The sequence below is a fragment of the Ochotona princeps genome, chromosome 3 (assembly GCF_030435755.1).
Source record: "Ochotona princeps isolate mOchPri1 chromosome 3, mOchPri1.hap1, whole genome shotgun sequence".
Lineage (NCBI taxonomy): Eukaryota > Metazoa > Chordata > Mammalia > Lagomorpha > Ochotonidae > Ochotona > Ochotona princeps.
In genome coordinates, this window is record NC_080834.1 from 89,185,156 (window position 1) to 89,211,143 (window position 25,988).

The window sequence follows — 25,988 nt, forward strand, 5'->3', positions numbered from 1 at the left end:
AACTGAGAATTGGAACATTCTCTCTTTCTTGATTGAATAAAAGTGCCTCTTTGATGAGAGTTAATTTCACTTCAGAACATTAGCTTTTGGGGGCTCATGCAATCTCAGAATCGACAAGTGCTTGGCTAGTGTTCTGGCTCAACATCTCCCCCAGCAGAATAACCCATTGTGTATTGCCACCAAAGGGTGGTACACGGAACGTTTACCTGAGGACCCCAGGGCCGGGAGCTCAGCACTTGGGCAGGAAGCCTGTGGGTTTTAGGGTATGCTGGTGGCTAGAAAATTCCTCATGCTTGTGCTGACACACAGACCCTTCCCACCCATTCCCTCTCCAATCTCCCCTCAGCAGCCCCAGTCTGCCAGTTCTAGCTCTCATTCTGCTGCTGATCTTGATTACCACAACTCAGCATGGTTTACATACACAGTACTAGATGCTCTTTTTGTTTTACAGATTTTAGTAAAGATATTGTTTTTAAAGATATGTATTTGAAAGGCAGAATTACAAAGAGAATGAGACAGAGAGACACAGAGAAAGATCGGTCTTCCATCTGCTGGTTCACTCCCCAGACGGTCGCAATGGCCTGAACTGAGCCCATCCAAAGCCAAGGTCTAGGCACCACAGGGGTGCAGGAGACCAAGCTCTTAAGACATCCTCCACTACTTTCCCAGGTCACGAGCAAGGAGCTGAATTGGAAATGAAGCAGCCAGGACTTAAACTAGGACCCATACGGGATGCCACACCAGAGGCTGAGGTTAGCCCTCTATGCCATGGTACTGGCCTCTCAGATGTTCTTTTCTTCTTCAGATTAAGACCTTAGAAATTTCCACATAAATTCGTTTATTAACTGCTTAGGGAAGAACAAAGCATTTTGAATTAAGCTCAATTCTAACTTGTTTAAAGTTCCCCTTGGTTTATGACTGAATTGTCCCCTTAAACATCCCAGGTTTAGGAACTGTGGAACACAGGTTTACCCCTGGACACAGGGCTCTGCCTGGTTTCTCGCTCGCAGGCCCCTGGTCTAGTACCCTCTCCGAGCACCAAGGCTTAGAGGGGAATACTTTCCACTCGGAGCACTCTACAAGCTGGTCTTTTTTCCCCCCATTTCTTTCTGATTGTTCCCTGTAGTCATTCATGTTGCTCTTTGCTCTCAAACAGCATCTTTATTACCTTTAATCTGCGGCTTCCTGAATTACTTCCCACTTCTAAAGTTATCTTCCTTTCTGTCTCTACGTCAGCGAGCAGAGCACCTCTGGTGATCTGGAATGATGCACCTAAGTGCCCCGTGTCGAATGTGTTCACCCCATCTTCATGCTGGGGGCCAGTGAGGTACAAACGGTTGAATACCGGCAGTTTTTAGGGGTTTGGCCTACTGTGTTATCGTCTCATGTTTCTGCCTTAGAAAGGTACTGGCCAGTCTTTCTGGAAACAGGGACATGTCTGGTTCTCAGGGACTCAGATGGGCTGGGAAGAGGACAAGATGTGGAATGAGAAACTGCTTGTCTTCAGTGAAAAGTCAGGCTCAGGTTTCCTTTCGACTTTGACATAAAAGGAAGCTGATGAAATGCCTGTCTCAGGGCAGGTGGTAGGCATCGCAGTTAATATACTGCTTGCAAAGACTGCATTCTGTATGTAGGAGAGCCTGGATTTGAGTTCCAGTTCTGCTTCCCATCCCAGGTTCCTGCTAATGCACACCCTGGGAGGCTGCAGTGATGGCTCCATTGGCTGGGTCCCTCCCACCCCTGTGAGAGGCCTGCACTGTTGAGGGAACCCGAGTTCTGCTTCTCGTTTCATCCACAGACTTCTCAGATGCCCCAAGGGGTCGCCCCTTGGCAGCCTCTCCCTTCCCTCAGCCTCTGTTCCTGGACTGCTCTAGGCCCTTCTCCTCGTCCTTCCACAGCAGGTGCACCCAGTGCCGTGATTCCCCAAGAAAAAGACTGGTTTGTTCCTCCTCTTCTCTCTCCTGCCTTCTGCTCAGCGGACTGAAATCACAGCTGCCATAAGTAGGAAATTCAAGGTTCTCCCTTGGCTGGCTGTCCAGCGTCTTGCAAGGACCTGCCCTCTGAGTGAAGAGTCTGGCCCCTGGAGTAACCTGTGAGCACACCCTTGTGGAGTAGGGCTGCCCTGTGCAGGAGAGGGCTGTGCTGACACTGGAGGTGTTGGCGAGCGTATGAGGGTCTCACTCTGGAAACCCCAGAAGAGTAGAGCCAAGCTTTGTGAAAACTGCCTTCTCTCGTGTTTAACTAACTGCTTCACCCACCTGTCGATTGTAGGGTGGCCCCAAGATCACAGGCTGAGAACCCACCCAGATTGTCTTCTCACAGAGAGAGCTTGAGGTACCATCCTGCCATCCAGTTTGCACTCTGTTCTTGTTTAAGGGAGCAGTATGGACTGGTGGAAGGTGTGCCTCAGGCTCACTGCTCTGAGAGGATTTAGGACATGAGCCAACTTGCATGGAAGCGTCAAACAGGAACATGTCAGGCCAGACCACATCCTCTCTCTGTACCCTCAGGGCTGTGCTGCTCCCAAGTGGAACAGGGAAGGAGCTGGCATCCCAGGGTCTGCTGTGGAGGTCTGAGTATTTGCTTGTTGTAGCCAGCCTGCTAGGGGACCATGCCATGCTCCCATGGCGATAGGCTCTTTGCATGCTGCTGGCACTCACTGTAAATCTGCAAAACCTGCTGCCTAATGACACCCCTCATCCTCCAAGTGGGGAAAAGAGGAGGCCTGAATGTGATCCTTATGCCTTGGAGCCCCAGGTTCAGACAGAACTCAGAGCTCAAATGAGACCCTCAGAGAAAGAGAGAGAGGGAGAGAGAGAAGAGCTACTGCTGGGTGTGCTAGAACTGATGGAGAGGAGGTCTCTCCAGCAAACAGAACACTCCCCAAAGAGAAGGCAGTGTGATTCTCTTACTCAGAGCTACTCAAAGCTAGCTAAGCTGAACCATTCTTCTCCCTACCCTACCCTGAAATGACATGCACTGAAGGGGGTTGAGGAGAAGGGTCTACCCGCAGTCTCAGCTGCTGGTGTACCTACCAGGTCTGTCCAGAGAAGGGCAGAGGTGGAGAGGCATGCTCAGAGTCCCCAGCTGGGAGCATCATCAGCAGTAGGAGGGACCTTCCTCTGGCCACCACATACTGCCTGCCCCTGTGTGGCTTCTGAGAACAGTAACTAGGCAGAACAGTACAGGGCAAAAATGTGTTAGACCCTACAGACGCCTGAGAGAACTGGCCAGTCTAGACAGTCTTCACACAGCCCGCCCACCCTTTATCCTTGCCCTTGTGGTAGTGCTGGATTGGTCAGGCCAGGTTGTCTGTTTTTCTCACCGTCGTCCCTAGCCAGCAACCTGTATTCTGCTAATATCCCCATTTGCTTTGCCCTCTGCTCTGCCCTGTGCCCTATAGGAAGCATGAGTGCTTGCCTTTGTTTACAGGTGGGCCAATTGATCATTAGCATAGCTGGCTGTTAGCTGCAGGGGAAGCTGAAGACCTGCCTCAGCTCCAAGTGTTTCGGCCTCACTGGAAGTGAAAACTGAGTCCTCCCTGCATGTTCAAGGGCACTCTGAGGTCTGTCCTAGAGCCTACTCTCTGGCTTTGTCTCCTATGTATCTGTTTCCTGTTGCTACTGTTACAAAGCACCATGAACTTGTGGCTTTTAACACCCCATTTATGGGAGCAGATGTTTTGCCTAGCTGTTGAGATGCCTCATTCCACAGGAGAGTACCTGGGTTCAAATCCCAGCTCCAGCTCCTGCCCCCCGCAGCCTACTAATGCAGATTCTAGGGGCAGCAATGATGGCTAAAATACTTGGCTTCCTGCTACCCCCGCAGGAGAGCTGGATTATGTTTCTGGTGGATTGCTCTGATCCTAGCCCATTTCGGCCCAGTCCAAGCCTTTGAGGACATTTGGGGAGTGAACCAGTGGTAGTGAGCTTTCTGTCTCTCAAACACACACACCTTCCACTTAATGCCTTATGGTTCTCTGAATCAGAAGTGCAACATGAAAACTACTGATTTTCTAGCTTCTAGAGGCCACTCACATTTCCCTGGCCTGAGTTTCATTCCTCTGTCTTCAAAGCCAGCCACTTTACTCTCTCTCATCCTCTTATGTGCTCCTGAGTCCCTTGTCCACAGTGCGGTTTCCAGGTGTCCCTATGAACCCATCCTGCACACCCAGATGATGCAAGGTGAGCTGAGTTACATTGGCTGAGTCCCTTTTGCCACGTGAGGTAATGTATTCACAGGCTCTAGGCTTTGCAGAGGGACTGTTATTCTAGCCAGCCCTCCTGACTTTCCTGTCCCCAGCCCAGCAGGCCTTGCAGTTCTCACATCAGGGTCCAGCCCATTCTGTCTACCTAGAGAGTGTCAGATCCTTGGTTACCTGGATGACTTGCTGCTATCCTTCCTTCCTGTCACCTGTAGAAGAATTTGCCCTAACCCCACCCTCCCCCATCCCACTGTATACCTCCTTCCTGTTTTATTTTTCTTCTTTGCACTTGTTATTACCTGGTAGTTATTAATGTCCATCATCCATCATCTGCACTGTCCATACTCAAATCCACCTATAGTATGAGGATTTTGTCCATCTTGTTCATTGCTCTATCCCCAGAAGCCAGAACAGTGACTGGCAGGTAAGAACTTCTCAGTAAATATTGATGGGAAAAGACTTTGAATCAAAGATCATTATCAAAAACCTTGCAGGGTTCTTCAGCGATGATACCAAGTGCAGGGACTATAGAGGAAACTAGCTTAGGCTTTGGTACATGAGCCTGTAGGTGAGACTAAGGAATGAAGGTCACATGCCAGGGGTTCTGACTGCAATCTTCTCCAGGGACACACAGGCCAGGCACCTCATTTATTTGGAATGGTGGAAAACTACAAAATGGGAAAAGAAGCAATATCTTCCATATCCTTCCTATCATTGGAAATCTTCAATAAATGGAACTGAGCCACATCAAAGCAAATGAACTTCCAAGATGGGTGTTGTGGCACGACAGTTCAGGCTGCCACTGGGATACCTGCATCCTATACTGGGGTGTTGGTCCAAGGCCAAAACATAGTTCTTCCTATCCAGGTGATATCTCAAGGGGTCCCTGCCACCCATGTGGGAAACCCGATGGTGTTTCTGCCTCCTGGCTTCAGCCCTGGGTATTAAACCAGTGAATGAAAGAGACTCCCTGCCCACCCCCTTGTCTCTCTCTCTCTCTCTCTCTCTCACACACACACTCTCTCTCTCACACACACACACACACACACTTTCCCACTTTCATGCTTTTGCTCTTTCTTTCAAGTAAGTGAAGATAAGCATTTTTAAAAGTCCACTTTTCACATAAAGCCTTAGAAAATTCTTCATGGGATTTCAACAAGCCACATGCTGCTGTAGCTGCTCCTTCCAGCCGTGGGAGGGAAGCAGGCAGTGGCAGTTGGAATGAAAATGGCTTCCCTTACAATGGGCACATAGCAATCATGAGCCTTCCTGAATGCAAACGCAGACCAAGCCATAGACTGACACTTCTCACCGCCCTCCTTTGGGAGCACTTTGACCTACTTAGAAGCAAACACTTTTGGAAGTGGATAAAACCTGGAGGGGGTTGTTTTTAGCAACTCCAGCTGTAGCCATCTTTCACATTGATAAATAGCTCGTCTCCTCCAGAGCTCAGACGGCCATGCAGTGCCAGCCTCTAGAAACTGGTTCTCATTGCCAGCAGCTCTGCTTCTGGGCCCTCTGTTGATCCACACCTTCCTCAGCATTGCCTGGATGCCCCTGCGTTCAGCCAGGCTCAGACCAAAGGTGATCAGTGGTAATAAGCCTTCCTGAGAAAAAGAGAGTGACTGTCAGGAGACGGCCAGAAAAAGGCAGTCAGGCATCAGGTGGGCAGATTGCAGAGGGCCACATTTACAAGGCAGCTTTATCTAATGTACAGTCCCTATGGGCTTTCTCATGCACGGGTTAGTGACTTGCAGATAGCATATGTTCAAACATCCACCTCTTACTTATTTAACACTTGACCGAACAATAGTTAAGACGCCCCTTGGGATGTCTGAATCCCATATTAGCCTGGTTTGGGGTCCAGGCTTTGAACCTGGTTGTAGCTGCCTGCTTATGTGCACCCTGGGAGGAGGCAGGAGTGATGACTAAAGTATTTGAGTCCTTGTCACCCATTTGAGAGACCTAGATGAAATTCCAGCTCCTGGCACCCATCTAACCCAGCCCCAGCTGCTGGCAGTCTTGGAGAGTGAACCAGTATCTGGAGGGGAGACAGCTCATCTCTTTTTCTTTCTGTTCCTCTTCTTTCTCTTTTCTTCTTTCTACCCCCTTTTTTTCTTCTCTCTCTCCCTCCCTTACAAAAAAGCCTTTTGTAAGAACCTTAGAGTTTTGATCTGGTCACACGTGAGGACCAGGATTAGGTGATTTAGGAAAAATTATGAGCCATCCTGCTATCAGCGACAAGGCAGGTCATGCTTGTTAACACACACAGGGTGGATGAGCACGAACACATGTTTAGCCACTGATGACTGTAACAGGCAACAGAACAGGCCAAGGAAGCAGGGGTCAGAGTTTGAGAAGGTGAAACCATTTGTGTCCAGGTGCTCCCAAACACGATGAAGCAGGAAGTTGGAGCAAGGTGGCCTTGAGCCCCAAAGTCATTGGATCACAGGCATGACCTCCCACAGAAATTCCCTGCAGAGCTCTTGAAAATCCATGGATGAGAATCAGGGAGTGGGTGCACTGGGTGAGAATTCCATTAGGGAAAGGAGGGGGATTGGGGACTAGGCAAGCAGGACCAGTCTCACAGCCCAAACTGAGGCACTCTGGCTGTTCCTTTGTCCTTGCCCTGGGCTCTCGTCCTGAAATGTGGAGACATGTTGCAATTTAGAAAATCTCCATTCCTGTGAACATGAGGAGACAGGGCCTCAGCAGGGAAAAGAAGGGACAGAGCCCAGGTCATGCTCCAGTGTTACTGTAGGCTGTGGCTAACCTGGCATAGGTAGTCATGTTAGTCCCCAGGCCCAGGTCCAGCATGTCTGTAGGATTTGATTGAATGTTTGGGGTTCACTGTGTGAGAAATGGGAATGAGACATAAAATGGACTCGTGGCTAGGTGGGAAACCCAACTCACAAAAAGTGGGCTTCAACTGTAGGCATCAGTAAAGAAAAACAAGAATGAAAACCATCTGCTGGGAAATTAGGAACTCTGCTGCTGAGGCAGTTTAGTCTGAACTTTGGGAGTGGCTGGTAAAGATTTGAGAGTCCTGAAATTATAGCATTCAACTGGCTTACACAAAAGAACCATATTGGGCTCAGCATAATGGCTCAGTGGCTAAATACTCACCTTGCAAGTGCCAATACCCCATGTGGGCACCAGTTCATGTCCCCGCTCCTCTGGTTGCTATCCATAGCCCTGCTTGTGGCCTGAAAAAGTAGTAACAGATGCCCCAAGGCTTTGTGATTTTGCACCCACATGGGAAATCTGGAGGAAGCTCCTGGCTCTGGATCAGCTCAGCTCCGGCCATTGCGGCCACTTGGAGAGGGGACCAGCGAATGGAGAATCTTTCTCTCTGTAAATTTGCCTTTCCAATATAAATAAATAAATATTTAAAAAACAACAACAACAAAGCAAAAGAACTGTATTGCAGAGCGTGGGTCCAGGGGTGGGCAGGCTGCTGAGAAGATAGCACAGAAGCCTCTGCTGGTGTGTTAGCTCCGTTCCCAGGCAGCCTCCTCCTCTAGCTACCTTAGCTACCTCTAGCTTCTCTGGGGGAACACCCGAACAACTAGGAAATCTGGGGAGAGGTTGTTATTTTCCCACTTGTTTCTGCTACGTAAGGTCTCAGGGTTCATGCTCATTGCCTACAAATGGATCTGAACCAGTCACAGTGACTGGCCAGTCCCAGGTCACAGACTCATCGTGGAGTAGATGATGGACAGGGAAAGATGTCAGCCACACCCCAGCTCTGGTCTATAAATAGAAGGGGAGCTGGAGCCTCACAGAAGGACCCAGGTGGGATCACTAAAGAGAGAGGGCATGGGTGGCAAATAGGCCGGGGAAAAAATCGGCTCCTTGACTGCTCCTCGAACTGTGGTACCAGCATCACCTGCAAAGTCTCGGGTCCCAGCCAGAAGTTACTAAATCACAGACTCTGGTGTACAGCCCAGAAATCTGTGTTGTAATGCCACCACACCATACCAGTGGTTCTCAAGCAATGCTGCATAATACAGGCCTGTAAAGCTCTTGGGGCTCACTTGTGGCCACGTATCCCATGGGTTAGATACCATTGCAAACAACCTCATCCCTTTCTCCACCTTTGATAGTAGGACGGGCTTGTGGGTTAGAAGGACCCATGGCAGTGTGCCTGATGGATCCATCCTGTGGACTACAGGGGTGTCTGCAGGTTCTTTAGTTTCTGAAGTGAGATCCGAGTTTTCCTTCCACACTGAGGCCCTGGCAACTTCTAGATGATGGTGGCCCCTTGCAAAGAACTATGGCAGAAGGACCCAGCGCAGTAGCCTAGAGGCTAAAGTCCTCATCTTGGATGCACCAGGATCCCATGTGGGCACCAATTTGTGTCCCAGCTGCCCCACTTCCCATCCAGCTCCTGCTTGTAACCTGGGAAAGTGGTAGAGGATGGCCCAAAGCCTTGGGACCCTGTACCCACATGGGAAGCCTAGAGGAGGCTCCTGGCTCCTGGTTCCTGGTTCCTGGCTTTGGATCAGTTCAGCTCTGGCCATTCCGGCCACTTGGGAGTGTGAGCTAGCAGAGAGAAAATCTTTCTCTCTGTATCTCTTTCTCTGTGGTTCTCCCTTTTCAATAAATAAATTTTTAATAAAATAAAATAAAGAGCATGGCACAGTAGCCTAGTGGCTTAAGTTCTTACTTTATGCCAGGATCCCATATGGGCACTGGTCCATGTCCCAGCTGCCCCACTTCCCATCCAGCTCCTGGTTGTGGCCTGGGAAAGCAGTGGAACACAGCCCAAAGTCTTGGGACCCTGTACCCACATGGGGGACCCAGAAGAAACTCCTGGCTTCAGATCAGCTCAGCTGCAGCCATTGTGGCCCCTTGGGGAGTGGATCCAGTGGACAGAAGATCTTCCTTTCTGTCTCTCCTTCTCTCTGTACAATCTGACTTTTCAATAAGAAAAAGGAAAAACTGGGCCCAGCGTGATAACATAGCGGTTAAAGTCCTCACCTGGAATGCGCTGGGATCCCATATGGGTGCCAGTTCTAATCCCAGCAGCTCAGCTTACCATCCAGCTCCCTGCTTGTGGCCTAGGAAAGCAGCTGAGGACCGCCTACAGCCTTGGGACCCTGCACCTGTGTTGGAGACCCAGAAGAGGCTCCTGGCTTTGGATTGGCTCCGTTCCAGCCGTTGCGGCCACTTGGGGAGTGAACCATCGGACAGATCTTCCTCTCTGTCTCTCCTCCTCTCTGTATATCTGCCTTTCCAATAAAAATAAGTAAATCTTAAAAAAAAAAAAAACACAGACAGAAAAAGAAAAACTGACAGAGAAGTGACCCAGTGCCACCTGAACACTGAGGCCCAGAAAGTAGTTTTAAGGTAAAAATAAATAAAAGGACCAGGTTACTCACCAAGTAATTCTTTTGGGTTCTTGTTGTTGTTTTAAGATGTATTTACTTTTTATTGGAAAAGTAGATCTACAGAGAGGAGAGATAAAGAGAAAGATCTGTCGCAGTCCTGCAGCGATGGACTTGGTGCACAGAGCCGATAGTAAAATGCATGGACTCTGACTGACAGTCAAAAGCCCAAGTTTATTAGAGGCATCAGACTTTATAGACCAAGGATCATAGATCAGACTTTATAGACCAAGGATAAGGCAGGAGGTATTGAGCTTATCAACTGAACCCATCAACTGTTTCTATACTTTTGTTTGGAACTCTTGTATATCCCAAGTGTTCTAATCCACATGCTGTCCACTCAGCTTTTCTTATACAAATGACATCCAATCAGTTATACAAAAGGTATCCATTCAGTTGTTCTCATAAAAATATTATCCAATCAATTGTAATCCTGTGCTCTCTGACCTTCTAGGGTCACAATGTCCTACAAAGATCTATCTGCTAGTTCATTCTGATAAGTGGCCACAATGGCCAGAGCTAAGCCGATTGGAAGCCAGGAGCTTGAAGCTTCTTTCTGGGTCTTCTACACAAGTGCGGGTACCCAAGGACTAAAGCCATCCTCCGCTGCTTTCCCAGCTGGATTGGAAATGGAGCATCCAGGACATGAACCGGTGCCCACAAAGGATGCCTGTGCCACAGGCAGAGGATTAGCCTATTATACCACTGCATGTCCAGGTGGACTTCAGGGCAGGGAGTCCAAAGGTTGTAGAAAGCAGGCTTAGCAGTGAATCATGGAAAAGACTTAAAGGATGAGGAAGTAAGCGAAGGGAAGGTAGGTCCATTGGGTGTATTTGGGAGGGAATGGCCATGGAATAACTTGGGAGAGTTACAGAGAGAAAGAGAGCGAGTGAGAGATATCTTCCATGTGCTGATTCACTTGAAACAAGGCTGGGGTCAGGGAACTGGGCCAGAAGCCAGAAGCTTCTTCTGGGTCTCCCACACGAGTGCAGGGCCCAAGCACGTGGGCCATCTTCTGCTGCTTTTCCTAGGTGCATTGGCAGGGAGTTGGATGGACAGTGGAGTGGGGAGGGGGCTCCAAGTGACTCCATATGGAATGCTGGTATCCCCAGTCTAGGCTTACTCCTCTACTCCACAAAACCACTGCCCCCAGATATGTTTTAAATTCTGTTTGCAATCGTGCACTCCTGTACGGAGGAATTCTTTATTGTCTTCTTAATGAGGACACTGAAGATCAAAGGTGAAGTGATTCGCCTGAGGTCAAAAACCTGAGCTTTGAACTTTGGATTTATGGCACCAAACCTTCGTGCTTTTGCAACATCGCTGGAGCTGGGAAGCCCACATTCCCCCAGTTCTATGAGGTGCTGCCATCTTTCTCAGGAAGGCTGAAAGGGGAGGAAGAACAGCACGACGACAGAACTTTGAGACCCTGGTGGGGAGAAACGCCCTTAAGGAATCCTCACAGTCCGCTCCTCTCCCGCTTGTCCGGCTTCCTCTATTAAACCTGAACTGCAGCCGCCTTTGCGGGAAGTCAGCTGCGCACTGAAGTAGCAGCTACCCTGTGCCCTCAGCTTTGTGTCCCTCCAGGCTCCACGCCTCGGCCGCCGGGTGCGCACAGCCGCAGGCGGCGTGGCGCAGACCCTGGCCCTGGGCTGCAGCCCACAGCTGGCCTCGGAGCTCCTCCCCCGGCCGCCCTGCCCGCCTCCGCAAGGTGGCTCTGGCGCCCAGTAAGTGGGAGCGGCGGCCGCTCAGCCGGCACAGGACAGCCGCGAGCGCCGGAGCGCGGGCCGCATTGGTTCCTCGGCGGCGGCGCGGCGCTGAAGTTTCCTCCACTGCTCCCTCGCCCCTAGCTGGCAACTCCGTGCCATGCGGCAGCGCTGGGGCCGCGCGGCAGCATGAAGAGCGGCGACCGGGCTTACGGCCGCGGTCCCTCTTTGGGCTGGTTCTTGGCTAAGTGCTGCTGCTGCTTCCCGTGCAGAGGTGAGGGGCTGTCGGCGTGGGTAATTGCTCTCCCCGTCGCACCGGTGCGACTGCGCGCAGGAGAGGGCGGCCCGGGTGCGGGCTTCCCCGGTCTCCCCGGCAGCGCGCGCTGGCTGGCTCTCTGTCTCTGGGAGATGAGGGCTTGGATGCGGAGCTGCAGTTGGGAACTCGGTTACTTGCCAGCGACTCTGCATGCCTGCCTGGGTTCCGGGCCGCTGGCGGGGGATGGGGCGGGCGGGTGTCCCTTCGCTGCTCGCTGACTTGGGTTCTCAGTCGCCGGACTAACGTATGACTTGTGCCTATAGGAATGTGTTTGACACTTGCCTCCACACCAGGAACTATTTTTGCCAAGTGACAGTTTTCTAATGGGACTGGAGCACGCAGATCTTTTGCCTCGTCTTTCTCAGGCCAGCCTGCTCGTTAATTAACCAAGAACTCGCCTTGTACCTAATTAGGACCGTGTTTAATTATGCTGCCAGTTTTTATGTTGTTGAGGTGATGTGCAGGAAGTAACCAATTTCTCCCCCAAGCAGCCTGCAGAACTGGGAGGTGAGAAAGATCACAATTGTGTGGCCTTTCCTAAGAAATTGCCACCCTCCTGTCCTCGGCCGAGCAGCTGTTCCTAGTGCAGTGCAGCTTCCCCCCTAGCTCCAGCTGGCTGGAAGGCAGGCCTCTTCGTGGTTTGCTCTGGTAAATTGGACCTAGCGAGTCTCTATGCTGTACCTCCATTTATAGTGTCGGCATCGCCCAGTCTTTCCTCTTCCATGCAAAACTCCTCTTACACCTTTGAGTCTGAGTTGCCAGTGAGGAAACTGCGTGCAGGCGACCCTTCGCCATTCCTCTGACTGCCTCGCCATACGGCGCAGACAAATGTTCTGCCCTAGACAGGTCTGCCTTCAGAAAACTAATTAAGTCTGCAGGACCTTCACACAGGTCATTAAAGGTTCCTAATCGCGGCATTAGAGCCTTCCCATCTCTGCCTTAATTAGAACTGCCTGGAACTGTATGGGATCCAGCTCTGAGGGTGCCGGGGCCCTCCAAGCCTGGCTCCCAAGATTGAGTAGTACCAAGGCTTGGGAACCAAAGGAAAGGCGCATTGGAGAAGGGGGTGGGTGGAAGCAGGAAATGGCCATGGGGAATCTGAGTGGGTGGGTTCCCTGCTTTCTCTCTGCAGGGTTTCCAGTAGGATTTTTTTGGGAGCGGGTTTCCGGTCCGGGGGTGGAATGGTGGGACTGGGCGGGGCTTATCTGAAGTGCCTGCAGCGGCCTCCACGAGTCCAGATGTGGAAAAGCCTTGTTTCCCTATGGGGTTATACTCCCAGTCTTCCAGTCTGCATGGGCTTTATGAATTGCCCTGACGGTCCTACCTGCTGTGGTGCTGTGGTGCAGGGGAGGCAGATGGGTGCTCCTACCCACCCCCCGCCCCACTGCCTGAAGACTGGGAGGCAAATGGCCCCAGACTCTGGCTGGGAGAGGGGGAATGTGTGAGGTAGGGATTGCCAGAGACAGAGTGGCAGGAGTGAGCCCTTGGCTGAGGAAGGAGAGATGCCAAAGTTTCCGAGCTGACGAAGCAACTTAAAAGCCGCAGGCAGGCCTGAGGGGATGGTGGCTCCTGCCTTGTCTGGCTCTCCTCCCTCCTCTTTTCTGGATCTGAGTAGGGTGCAGGTGGCCTGAGTGGGGAAGAGGTTAGGAGATGGGCACGGTGATGGAGACTGAGGTGTTGGGGCTCTTGCTTAGGCACACTTCTCTCCCATCTCTACCCCCCCCCCCAAAAAAAGCGAGTATCTCTAACTCTGCCTGCAGGCATGACCTCAGAAGCTGAGTGGCAAACTATAAAAGCCTAGGTTGAACTTTTAGTACATGGCCTTGAGCCCCAAAGGTCAGTGATGAAGAGAGGCTTGCCCAATTGCAACCCGGAGAAGGGCAGGTGAGGCCAGGAGGCAGAGCACAGCAGGGAACCGCTGCCTCCCTGCCAGGGAAACCAGTTTCTCTGGTCTCGCCCAGTGGGTGCACCTGAAAGGCTGCTGGGCAAGAACTTGGCTTTCTTCCCCTCTGCCTGAGCTTCACTGTGAAGCTCAAGGGTATGAACCCTCCACCCACAGCATACACACCCCTCCCCACACTTAGTGAAGGGGCCTTGGCCAGTGGTCTCCACTCATTGGGGTTTTACGGATACTACCTCTTAAAGGCTAAGGAAAATGGAAAATAACACATAAGAGAACCCAAGAGCAAGTGGAATGTTCTGGTTCTTTTGACTCGAAGCTCTCTTAAGCCATCCTGAAATTTCTCTGATCAGATTCTCAAGTGGTTGTGATTGCTGCTCCAGGAGTCAAGCATTAAGTGATTGACCATGGCTGTACCTGTGTAGTCTTTACATATCACGTTTGAGAAGGTCGAGTTCATGTTTTGATTTGGAAAAGTGAGGAAGGTGGTGAGTGTTTTGTGTTTTTTCCCTTCTGGTTTTTGATTCTGTGGACCATGGATAGAGTGGCAAGATTTGGCGGAAGATATTCTTTCCTGCGTTGCACTTGGTGTTGTGGGGCAGGAAGACTGAAAATAAAAAGAGTGGGAAGGCAAACAGAGAGATCAGGTAAGAGGGAAGAGAGAAGGCAAATGCGTTGATAACTGCCTGCTTGAAAGGGGAAAACAACTTCTTTGAGATAAGTGGCACGCCTGTATCTGCAGGGTGACCAGTCACAGGCATCGCCCCGTGAGGAGTTTTGGGATTACATAGGCCAGTTAGACTATTCTGTAGCCTGAAGAAGTCCGTCAGTTCTGGAGCCTTCTTTAAGAAAAACTTCCAGAGAACCATTTGTGGGGCAGGTGTTTGGCTTGCAGGTTCAGCTGCCTTGTGAGATGCTCATTTCCTGTATAGGAGTCCCTGGGTTTCAGTCCTTCCTTCACTCCAGTTCCAGCTTCCTGCTGATGCGTGCCCAGGGAGGCAGCAGATGGTGGCTCAAGTACTTGGTCCCCTGTCACCTGTTTGGGAGACCCTAAGTTCTGAGTTCCTGGCCCTCTGTGTCAGTCTGGTCCAGCCCTAGATGTTGTAGGCATTTGGACAGTGAGCCAGTGGGTAGGACTTGCATGCTTCTTTTCCTCTCTCTGCTTTTATCCCTCTTCAAACCAAGTAATTTTAAAAATAAAGCTGGTTTTACAGTGACAAAAAAACGTTTCACATTATCTTGGGTTTTGCTAAAGTATGTGTTGCATTGGAATTTGTGTGACTTTTTAAATCAAGTTTTAAACCTAGAGATTTTTTTCTCACCTTTTTAGGGGGAGGGGAGTTTGTCTTTAGTTTTCTAATCATCTTGGAATCCACACTGAGTATGTAATCGGAGTCTCATCTTTAGTCCTTTATGTCATTACTGTCATTCTGCTTCTCTGTAGCAGGCAGCATGTATTTATTTGCTGCTGTATTGGTGTCACTGTGTGCCCAGCCCCTGTGCCAGTATATGTTCCTTCTGAGACTGAGTGAGTTCAGCAGATGGAACATCTCAGAGGGGAAGAGAAATCCTGGGGACTTACCCAAGCTGAACAAGTTAAAGTGGGAGAAGGGGAGCAGGCAGTGCGACCTGGTTCCCAGGTTCCTTTCACACTAGGGCCAGTTGGGTTCCTGCTGGACTCTGACATGGTAGCTGTGTGGGCAGGGGCACTGGGGGTTCACAGGGCATCGAGTTCCCTGATGTGTTAGTTTCTTTCTTTTCTCAGAATCTTTGACCAGAAACTTTATGCCTAGAGTGATAGCCTCTTCCTTGGCCCTTAAGTTAATACAGCACGTGTTAAAAACAAAACTGCATGTGTAAAGCTGTGGTTCCCCATTCCTTCAGAACGCGTAGGAACCTCCAAGAGGCATTCTTGTGACATTCACTATTGCTGACTTTAATTCTCCAGCCCAGGGACAAAGTCCTTGCGACCTAGATCCCTGTGCATGTACTTCTACAAGCTAGAATATGGCTTTACTGTGGTGACACAGTAATTGGCCATTTAGCGTGTATCTCGATTTTCTCAGCCTGCCCAGGGTCATACCCTCTTCTGGGCAGACGTGCCTCACGTCCACACCTCCCAGTCCAATTCCTGTTTCTGTACCTGATTCTCTGACATAAAATGTCATAGCTCTCATTACCCAGTCAGCCTTTATTATAACAATGCCAACTGCCCAGTAGGACGCAGTAGTGTAAAATCTTGGTGGGGTAGATGTGGGAAGCTGAAGCCAAGGCCCCCCTCATCTGGTAGACTTGTGTATCCTTCAATCGCTGATAACCATGTAGATGAGTTACCCCAATGGGTCTGTAGTCTGTACCTTCATAACTCCCACCTTATAATAATAAGATAAAAATTCAGACTTTTTTTTCTCAATGCAAGATAACTTTGAAAGTCAGAAAAGCCAGGTGGACGTTGGGTGTTTTACTCCTGAACTGGGATGGAGTTTACCAGGCTGGAGTCATGTTGTTAATATTCTGATTTGTTGTGTTCCTTTTGGGAATCTTTGTGCTGTTTTCTTTTGCCCTAAAAGATGTGGCCATCATTTTGAAGCACTGTTCCGCTTTAGTGAGTGAGGGTGTGCATTCTCCCTATCCTTCGCTCCAAAACCCAGGCTTTCTCTGCAAGAGGACCCTGGAGAAGACCCACTGTGAAGCCTGAGTGAGCTGCTTCTCAAGCAGAAGGGGTTCAATCCTGGACCATAAATTAGGGCCCAGAGTTTATCCAGTCCCATTGCCTCCTTTCCTACACAAGGAAGCTGAGATGCAGCCCATCAGCAGCAGTCAGAGCTGGAATATTCTCCCAGAGTGCTCCCCTTGCTGGCTGTTATTTCCAGGGAGGTGGCTTCAGAGGTGTGGCTGACCCCACACAGATGGGCAGAGGTGGAACGAACTGGTGTTCTAGGGGTGCCTGCACTGCCTGGGGCTGTGTTGGGACTGGACCTGCCTGGTCGGCTTCAAGGGACTCTTGTGTCCAATGACCACAGGAGACAGCACCTGCATCAGAACTGCCTATGCATTCTCGTTAATAGCTACATGTCTTTGTCCTTCTGTTTGTCTCTCTCTCTCTCTCTTTTTTTTAATATTTGAAAGAGTTATATATGTAGAGAGGAAGAGACAGAGAGAGAGATCTTTCACCCATTGGTTCACTCCTGAGATGACCACAATGGCCAGGGATGGTCCAGGCAAGCCAGGAGCTTCTTCTTGGTCTCTCCCCTCCCCGCAACGAGTTCAGGGGCCCAAACACTTGGGCCATCTCCTGCTTTTCCCAAGCTGTTAGCAGGAATCCGGATGGAAATTGAAGCAGCCAGGACTTCAACTGGCACCCGTACAGGTGCCAGCATCATAGTGGCAGCTTTATTTGCTACACCACAATGCCGGCCCCTTCAGGTTCAGTTTAATTCAGAAGATCCCTTGTCCCTGAACCCCTTCGGGTAGAAATAAATCCAGCAAATGCATTCCTGTCATTCCATCTTTGTACACCACTGGTTTTTCTATATAATGGTGTTAATTCATTTGGTGGATGTCCAGGTGATGTCAGCATGCCAACTCTGTGCTGGGTGTCAGAGTGGATGGGTATCAAAATGATGTGCTTATGTCCCTGGGCTACAAGAAGGAGTGGTTAAGATAACATACAAACAGGGCTTAGCCTAGCCCCAAACATAAACAGTACTGTTGTTACTGATAACAGCAATTATCCTACTAGACACAGACCCCCCTCCACGTGGAATCCCCCAGTAATAAATAGTGTGGATTCTCCAGGTTGTAACTCTGTGAACCTTAATGAACTCTTAGGCACTTTATCAGACTTGCCCAGCTCATTGTCACCCATGGCTCAATGCTGTAGAGTTGTTGCTTGCAAGATTGTGCTAGACTGAAGCTAGGAGCCAGGAAATTGATCTGCATCTCCCATATGGGTTGAAGGTTCCAAGGCTTTGGCTGTCCTAGATTGCTTTTCCAGGCCACCAGCAGGGAACTGGATGGGAAACAGGACCGAATGGATTAGACTGGCACCCATATAGGATCCTGGCATCTGCAAGGCAAGGACTTTAGCCGCAAGGCTACAGTGCCCAGCCTAGAAGCTGTATCTATTAAAGTATTAATAATGAATTTTTCCAATTTTTTAGAATATACGATAAAAATTTTTCCCTGAAAAAAAAAGATTGTCATCCGCTTTGTAAGCTTTCATTACTCAGATTAAAACCCCTGTAACCCTTCTGTATTCTCATCATTGGGTAAAACGGAAAAGAAGATTCAAGTAGGCAATACGGCAAGAAGCGTAAGCATCCCCAAGCGAGCCTTTTGCCGGGGACCAAGACACAAGCACCAGAGTTCAGTGTGAGAGTGCGATACTGAGAGCCCACGTGACAGATCCTGTCACTGCCCGCACCTTGGCTTCAGCCAGCAGTTTGATTAGAAACACTTGGCTTTCCATGGTGCAGCCAGCACTTACTGTGTGTCTTTTATGTAGCAGGCATTACTGGGTCTTCACCAGGCTGTTTTGTGTACATCAAAATCGCCATGACCCACCCACTGGCCAGTATTTCCAGTCCATAAGATTTGGACATTTGACCGAGCTTTGCACAAGGTCTTGTGCAGGTGAGGGGGCGTGGATTGCATGGCTCCCTGCCTGGTCTAGTCCGTGATGAATGGAACCTGTCTTTTTCACCCGTGTCCTCTTGAGCTTTACTTCCTGGAAGGAGGAAAGCACCAACTACACCTGTGAGGCAGCTGAGAGGCTGCCAGGTGCCTAGTGCCAGGTAAAAGAGCCAAGATGAGAGTTATGGAGCTGGTTGCTCCACATTCCGTGGCTCTCCTGGTCGTCACGGGGAGGAGACTGTCAGAGTGAAAAGCAGGGAAATCCTGAGTACTGCTAGGTGGCCGTGGAACTGGCAGCTGTTCTTACCCCCTGCGGCTGGATCGCCACAGGGTGATGTGGCCTCGCATCTTCATCAGTTTCTGCCCTCCCTCCCTTGGAATAACATCACTGGCATCCAAAAGGGGTATTTTTCCCCCGTGTGAAGGCAAACCAAGGCTTGCAGCCTGTGTGTGTACTCCAGGCTCATGCTTTCCTGTGCCTTGCTCCTGGCTCTCTTCCCCCCACCCCACCCCACCCCCATTGACAGAATGACTTAGCGCCTCAGTATCCTGCAGTGCTGTCACCCAGCAACATGGCAGAAATGCAGGTTCTCTGGCCCCACTGACCAGAAATTTCCAGGTGAGGGTCCTCCCAGTTGGCTCTGGGGATCACTCAAAGTGTGAGACCACTGGCAGGCAAAGGGGGTGTTTCCTCTCAGCCTGTTCATTTTCTCTTTTTATTTTGTTCTTTGCTTTTCCTAGCCTCCCTTTCCCCCACTGACTGCGGCAAGAGCATGCTGTAGTCAGGGAAAGCTGCCTGCCCCTCCCCCAGGGAATCCTTGACTTGAAAAGCTGGAGAGGTGCCCTACCCACACCTTGGTCACCCACTTTCCCCAGGCTGGGGTTGGGCTGGGGCTGGGCATAGGAGTTAGGAGTCAAGAATTGAATAGAAGACCTAGAGGTCACTGCGTCTTCTCTGCTTCCTGAAGATTATGCTTCTCTCACTGTTTTTTCCCATCACTCTTAAAATTCACCATGAACCAATCAGAAGTTAGCAAGACAGAAACACTGAAAATAGCAGAATCCTAACTGCAGGGGACAGCCACTCCCAGCCACTCGCTGTATCCTCTTCCCTGCTTTCCCCTTTGGTGCGCAGATGGCTTGGTGCGTTGCCTGCTGCTGTACACCTTGCTCTTGTTCATCTTCTGAGCACCCTTCCTGCGGATGCGGTTCCAGGATACATCCTGGAACCAAACTTGACAACTGTTAGTATATGTTTCAGGTAGTGGTAAAAGGTTGATGGGAGAGTAAGAAGAGGAGTCTGGGGTTAGGAAGTGGATCTGGCCTGGGTCAGTCGGTTTACACATGCTGGCTGTTGTCTGGGTGTTTGCACGCATCTGCTCCCCCATCCTTCCTCTCCCTTCCCAGGATGCCTGAAATGCCCTTCACTGTTGTCCTCAGGAGCGCAGTGTGCACTGGGGTGCGCCCCCTGCTTTCCTTAGTTAAATGATCATAGGGTCCGTATCGATCCACACACCTCCAGTTACACAGCTGATCTCGGGAAGCAGGTTTGAGGATTTTTCTCTACTTCATTTCATTTTTAAGTTATTGTGACTGTGAAACAGCTTTGATAAATTTTTTCTGTCAAGGAAAATCAAGTGAGTAGAAAAAACTGTAAACATTCCATCACCTAGAGACAACTAGGATTACACTTAGGGGGCATTTTCTTTTTAAATATTTATTTTATTTGAAAGGCAGAGTTAGAGAGGGAGAGACACAGCAAGGGATTTCTTCCAGATCACCCATGTGGGCAGAGGGGCTGTCTTCTGCTGCTTTCCCGGGCACAATAGCCGAGCAGCTGGGACTTAAACCCACACAGATGCTGGTATTGCAGGCCGTAGCTTTGTCCACTAAGCCCTAACATGAACACTTTGAATATATCCTCTCCACCTTGTTTTTTTCCTCTGTGGTTTTCTCAGCAATTTGATATACAAGTGTCATAAACTGTTTTTCACTGAGCATATTGAATAACTTCTACAATACTCTTACGATGCATTCGGTGGGGCATTGTGGAGTCAGGTCAGGCCAGGAAAAGGGGGTGCTAAATATTCGGGATTTTGAGAGCACATCTTCGAAATCTGAAGTGTAACTTACACTCAGAATACATCCAAGTTGGACTAGCCGTACTGCATGTCCTCAGTAGCCTGTGTGGCTGCTGGCTGCAGGACTGGAAGGCGTGGCTCTAGACGGGTTTGACTTGCCTTCCTCTGTGGATCTGAGGGTGTCCCTGCTGTTTGCTCACAGTGTATCTTCCTGAGTCCTTTAAGGACCCCTGTTTGCCCTTTAGGGCCTGAGGAAAAACTTATATTTCCTAGAGTCTCAAAGCAGGAGTGCTCTTACTATCTTTAGCAACTGTTGTTTTTCTGGTTTTGTTTCTTTGTTATTCCTGTTTCACACTTAAAGGAGCAGTTTCTAAGTTGCATCTTCAAGGTCCTGGGGGGGCGGGGGGGGCAGGGGGGAACATGGAAGCATCTTCCATGTTCTGGGGTCACACACTACTCAGATCTTCCATCCGCGAATGGAAGATCTTCGACTTCTCCCATGATTAAGACACGAATGAAAGCATTTGAATGTGGCAGTGGGCATGAGTCCACAAGGACTTGCAGGTTCTCATTTGTGATGATAATAACTCAGTCCTTCCTCAGCCCCTACCATGCGCCAGAACCCCCCTGGGCAGCTGCCCGCCATTCCTGCTTGCTGGATGCAGAGACTGCATCCAGCCTATGTAACCTGCACAGGGTCACAACAGGTGAGTGGCATAACATGTCACTCTAAATCCAGAATAATGATAAACTACATCCTTTCCATTACCCCATCATATCTAGTCCAAGAAATCAAAGACATTAGCTTATCATGGTCTCAACCAGATTACTTCCTTTTCCAAAAAGAAATTAAGAAAATGTAAACAAAAACAAACAGTAGGAGAGACTTGAAATTCCTGGCCCTAGAAGATGTCTTCCATAAAACTTCTAAAACAAAAGAGCACACTCCTTCCAAAGGGCTCAGACCAGTCAGGGGTGGTCAGTCTTTTGAATCAGGAACTCCTTTTCAAAAATTTTCCTTCCATAACTAATTACAGAGTTTGTGTCAAGGCTGCCATGAGAATGACCATTACAATAGTGCTTATAATGGCAAAAGTTAGAAACAATCTAAAAGCAAGAAGATTACTTGAAGAAAAAACAAGTCATATTGACACATGGCAAAATGCCCGTCTAGTTACATGTTGGTAAGTTAGTCTCTGAAAAAAACAAAAACCTCTCCACCATGGTGTCTGGCAGCATCCCTGGTATAAATACCCCCCACTGAGGCAGATCTCAAGCTGGTTTAATAATGCCTGAAGTGATTCTGGGGGAACCTCTGTCTGTCACTCTCTTGGCACAGGTCTACCTGAAGCCAGAGCTTGGTTTTCAGAACACAGAGCTAAGAGCTCAGTCCCACCAGTCCTAATGAAATCTCAACCCGCCCACCACGATTCTGGGAATCTCCAGGGAAGGCCACAAGACTTTTTGAAACATCCTGTGACCTTCCAAACCAGATGGAAGGTGAAAGCTGTTCCGAAGCCAGGATTGGTTAACCCGTGTACTCTGTTCTAAATCAGGCCCCAAAGCCATCAATGGCCTTCCCTGGGGCCTCCTGACTCCTGGTCATAGATGACTCCTCCAGGGACTGGGGGATAATCAGAAATCAAAACAAAAGAAGCTGCTGTCCTCAGTCTACACTTGGAGGGGGCCATAGGTGAATCTGCCCCCGCTCCCCTCCTCTCTGAAACACACACACATTTTCTAAATACAGTGCACTCTGGATATCTGGTGGGGATAGAGAAGGAGATAGGATTTACTTTGGACCATAGATCCTGTCTGAGGAGGGCCATGGATACCAAGAGTCTTGATACTGTCCCTCTCCTGGCCTCAAGTGGTCTGGTACATGTAGGACCAAATTTTGAGTCTTTACTAAACATCCCACCAACTACTGTGGGAGAACAGAGGGTAATGGAGTGAAAAACACCAAGCCAGACAGCTTTGTGGACTTTGCCTGGCTTGAAGCTGACTGGCTTCAGTAGCTCACAAATCATTTTTTGGTCTGTAAGCCTCTGAGGAGCCTGTGCCTCTAGCCACACAGGATGGTTGCTGGGGCACCCACTTCCTATGGAGCTGTCATCATCTGTGACATGAACCCGTGAAGCTAGGCTCCAGATGACAAGCGTTAGATTGACGTCACCACTCTTTACCTTGACCTCTCTGCCTGAGTTTGCCTTCTTAACTCAGGTATTGCCACCCACAGCTGCTGGCCCCTGCAGCAGTGCCCCCATCACCACCTGAAGATAGGTGTCAGCTCAGTCTAATGACACCGTCTAGGCAGTGGGGTAGACCTGCTTCCCTGAGCGTGTGGGACCCTGGATTCAGTCATCCCAAGGATTTCCCCAACTTTTACTCTGCAAAGAGGTTGAAGAACTAAAGGCAGTCTTGTTTACTTGGTTCTGTTGGAAAGCAGAAAAAGTTCATTATACTTTTAAGGTTGCCTTTTAAAGATTTATTTATTTTTATTTGAAAGGCAGAGTTACAGAGACATGGAGAGAGAGAGAGCTTCCATGTGCTGGTTCAGTCTTCAAATGGCTGTAAAGGCTAGAGCTGAGGCAATCTGAAGCCAGGAGCCCCAGGTGGGTACAGGGAGCTCAAGTGCTTGAGCCATCCTCCAGGCTTTCCCAGGCCATAAGCTGGGAGCCATGTTGGAAATGAAACAGCCAGAACATGAACCAGTGACCATATGGCATGTTGGTACCACAGGCAGAAGCCTTAGCCTACTATACTACTACACCAGCTCCCCACTTCACCCTACCCCCAGCTTTCTATTTTTTAGATTCCCGCTTCTTTGGGCTTTGTTTGGGAAGTTCCATCCCCTTCCCAATTTAACTTCCAGCCTAACCACCAGTTCCACATCATGCTTCCCCATGAAGACACATCTGTGACCAGCTGTACCGCAGTGTCCATGCATCTGTTCATACAGCCAGTGTTCCCACTCACTCCCAGTGAAGGAGGGTCAACTCTAAATTTAACTGTGACCCTTCTGCCAAAATATGCAAGCCAGGGCTGTAAGTGCACAAACCAGAGCTGAGCTGTTCTCAGAGGAGCAAAGAGTGTATGCACTGAAGGAGCCCTGGGCGGGGGGAGAAATAGTCATCCCAGGGGACCACTGGCACGGGGCCCAGCCCGGCTGTGGAGAATGCTCCGCCCCCTCAGCCTCTTCCTATTGTCTAGTATCACTGACGCAGCTTGCCCTGGATCTGTAGTTTCCCTGGCTCCTGCCAAGCATTCTGCTGCTATCGTGAGCTCACCTTTGTCTTCTATTCCAAAGTCACCAACCTCAGGTTGATGCGGTCCCATCTGCACACCATGTTATATTGATTTTAGTCGTTGCTCAGTTGCGTGGTATACATCTTTGTTTAGTTGGCATCTTTTTTCCTCTATCAGTGGGAACATGTTTCAGACAGGACCAGGCAGAGTCCGAAGTTCTGCTTGTGGGATAGCTTTGCCAAGTCAAGTACTAAAATCTGATCTGGGGCCCGGCGCTGTGGCCTAGCGGCTAAAGTCCTCGCCTTGAACGCCCTGGGATCCCATGTGGGCGCCGGTTCTAATCCCGGCAGCTCCACTTCCCATCAACCTCCCTGCTTGTGGCCTGGGAAAGCAGTTGAGGACGGCCCAATGTATTGGGACACTGCACCCGTGTGGGAGACCCGGAAGAGGTTCCAGGTTCCCGGCTTCGGATCGGCGCGCACTGGCCCATTGTGGCTCACTTGGGGAGTGAATCATCGGACGGAAGATCTTCCTCTCTGTCTCTCCTCCTCTGTGTATATCTGGCTGTAATAAAATGAATAAATCTTTAAAAAAAATCTGATCTGGTTTGTAAAATTTAGCTTAGCAGCATGTGGTTACACCTCCAATGTGTATTTATAATCACAATTAGCATCATATACCATAGACTTGTTGTATATGACATTTTGAAAGTGGTACAAGATTATGACTCAGTGAGACTGCCTTTGTTTCCCTGTTGATCCCTAGTGTTTTGGAAGTAGTCTAGGGGCAGGTCTAGAGAGGCTGCCTTGAGTACAAATGTGTTTCCAAAACACCTTGGCTGATGTTGAGAGCTTGGGGAGCCAGGGTTCTAGCACTCCTTGAAAGTGCCCAGGTTGTGTCACAAACAGGGACTTGACTCAGAAAGGTAGGTGGGCCAGTTGACTCTGTTGTGCTCATCTGTCATCTTTTCTAAGTAGGAGAGAGCTTTTTGCAGGCCATTCATTCCTTAGTTCAAGTCTCTGCTACGAGAAGGTCATGATTCGGAGAGGGCCAGGCTGAGTCTCTATCCTGGTGTTTAGAGCTTATTAATGATGTTATATTAAGCTACTTATTAACATCTTTGTGCCCATTTCTTCTCCTGCGTACTTGGGAAAATAACAGGTATCCATACCCTAAGTTGTAAAGATTCAAGTGTGTGTCCTGGCTGCCCTGGCAGAGAGAATACACTCAATAAATGCTAGTTAGGGAACATTCCTCCCATTAACAGACATCTCACTGACTTACAGCACAACGTTTTTAGGTGAGCCATTAAATGGGATGAAATTAGATAAGAATTTCTCAAAGCTTTCAAGGAAAATAAACTTGTAACCTACACTACACAACACTGGCCTTTTGCCCAGGGAATGTCCCTGTTCAAGACACAGTGCTGACCTGGTGCACAGAGCAGTGATACAGGTGGCAGTTCTTAGGAAGATAGAGATCAGAGTTCCCCTCCCAGTTCCTGGAGGCCCATGTGTTGGATTTAGCCGCTCTCCAGCAAGTCCTGAGAAGGGCCTTTAGATTCATTTATTGGTTTAGTATGTGCATTATCCTGCATTTATGTTCAAAGCTCCTTTAATTACCACAATTATCTGCTCTACTCTGCTGAATATCTAATCTGCTATTTGTGACTTAGAAATTTCTATTGTTATTAGCAGCTCATTAGGCTGCTTTCTTTTTTTTTTTTTAAAGATTCATTTCTTCAGTTGATAGAGTGAGGGCCCAGCGTGAGGGCTCAATTAGTTAATCCTCTGCTTGCAAATGCCACTATCCCACATGGGAGCTGGCTCCTGTCCCAGCTGCCCCACTTCCCATCCAGCTCCCTGCTTGTGGCCTGGGAAAGCAGTGGAGGATGGCACAAAGCCTGAGGCCCCTGCACCCACATAGGAGATATGGAAGAAGCTCCTGGCTTCAGCTCAGCTCAGCTCTGGCCATTGTGGCCAGTTGGGGAGAATAAGGGAGAATGAGAGTGAATGAAATAAGGGAGAGAGAAAAAGAGAGAGGGATTTTCCATATGCTGGTTCACTCCCCAGGTGAAGCTAGGAGCCAGGAAGTCAGCTAGGTCTCCTGTGTAGGTAGCAGGAACCTAAATAGCTGAAAATCAGCCATTGCTTTTCCAGGTGCATTAGGAGGGGATTGGATCAGAAGCAGAGCAGGCAGTAAAATAAGCCAATCCAAAAAGGACAAATATCACATGTTCTCTCTGATATAAGGCAACCTTAATACAAAATACAAAATCAATAAATATATAGATAAACGTGTATACATATATTCATCTAGAGATCTGTATAAAGGAGGCAACTATACCATGAAGATACATTGCAGTATGCATCTCTACTGAAAAAAAAAAGATGGATTCCCACTGAAACTGTGAAATATATCTTGACAATGGGATGGTGGACTTGCTACCATTGGCCTGCACCTACAATGTCATGATATACTTAAATAGCAGAACGATGGACTTGTGA

General features: G+C 49.2%; 1 protein-coding gene across 10 annotated transcripts in view; it reads left to right on the forward strand.

Moving 5' to 3' along the window:
• KALRN (kalirin RhoGEF kinase) overlaps positions 1–25,988 on the forward strand; it is a 712,406-nt gene that overhangs the window by 583,598 nt on the left and 102,820 nt on the right. The window contains exon 1 of one of the 10 annotated variants that reach the window (XM_058661997.1): positions 11,252–11,574. The exons of 6 other annotated variants lie outside the window; for them this stretch is intronic. In XM_058661997.1, coding sequence (XP_058517980.1) covers positions 11,490–11,574 — 85 coding nt within the window. In that variant the 5' untranslated portion in view covers positions 11,252–11,489. Of the gene's footprint in view, positions 1–11,251; positions 11,575–25,988 lie in introns of those variants that run through there. 3 more of the 10 variants (XM_058661998.1, XM_058662000.1, XM_058661999.1) reach the window with 3 other exon arrangements.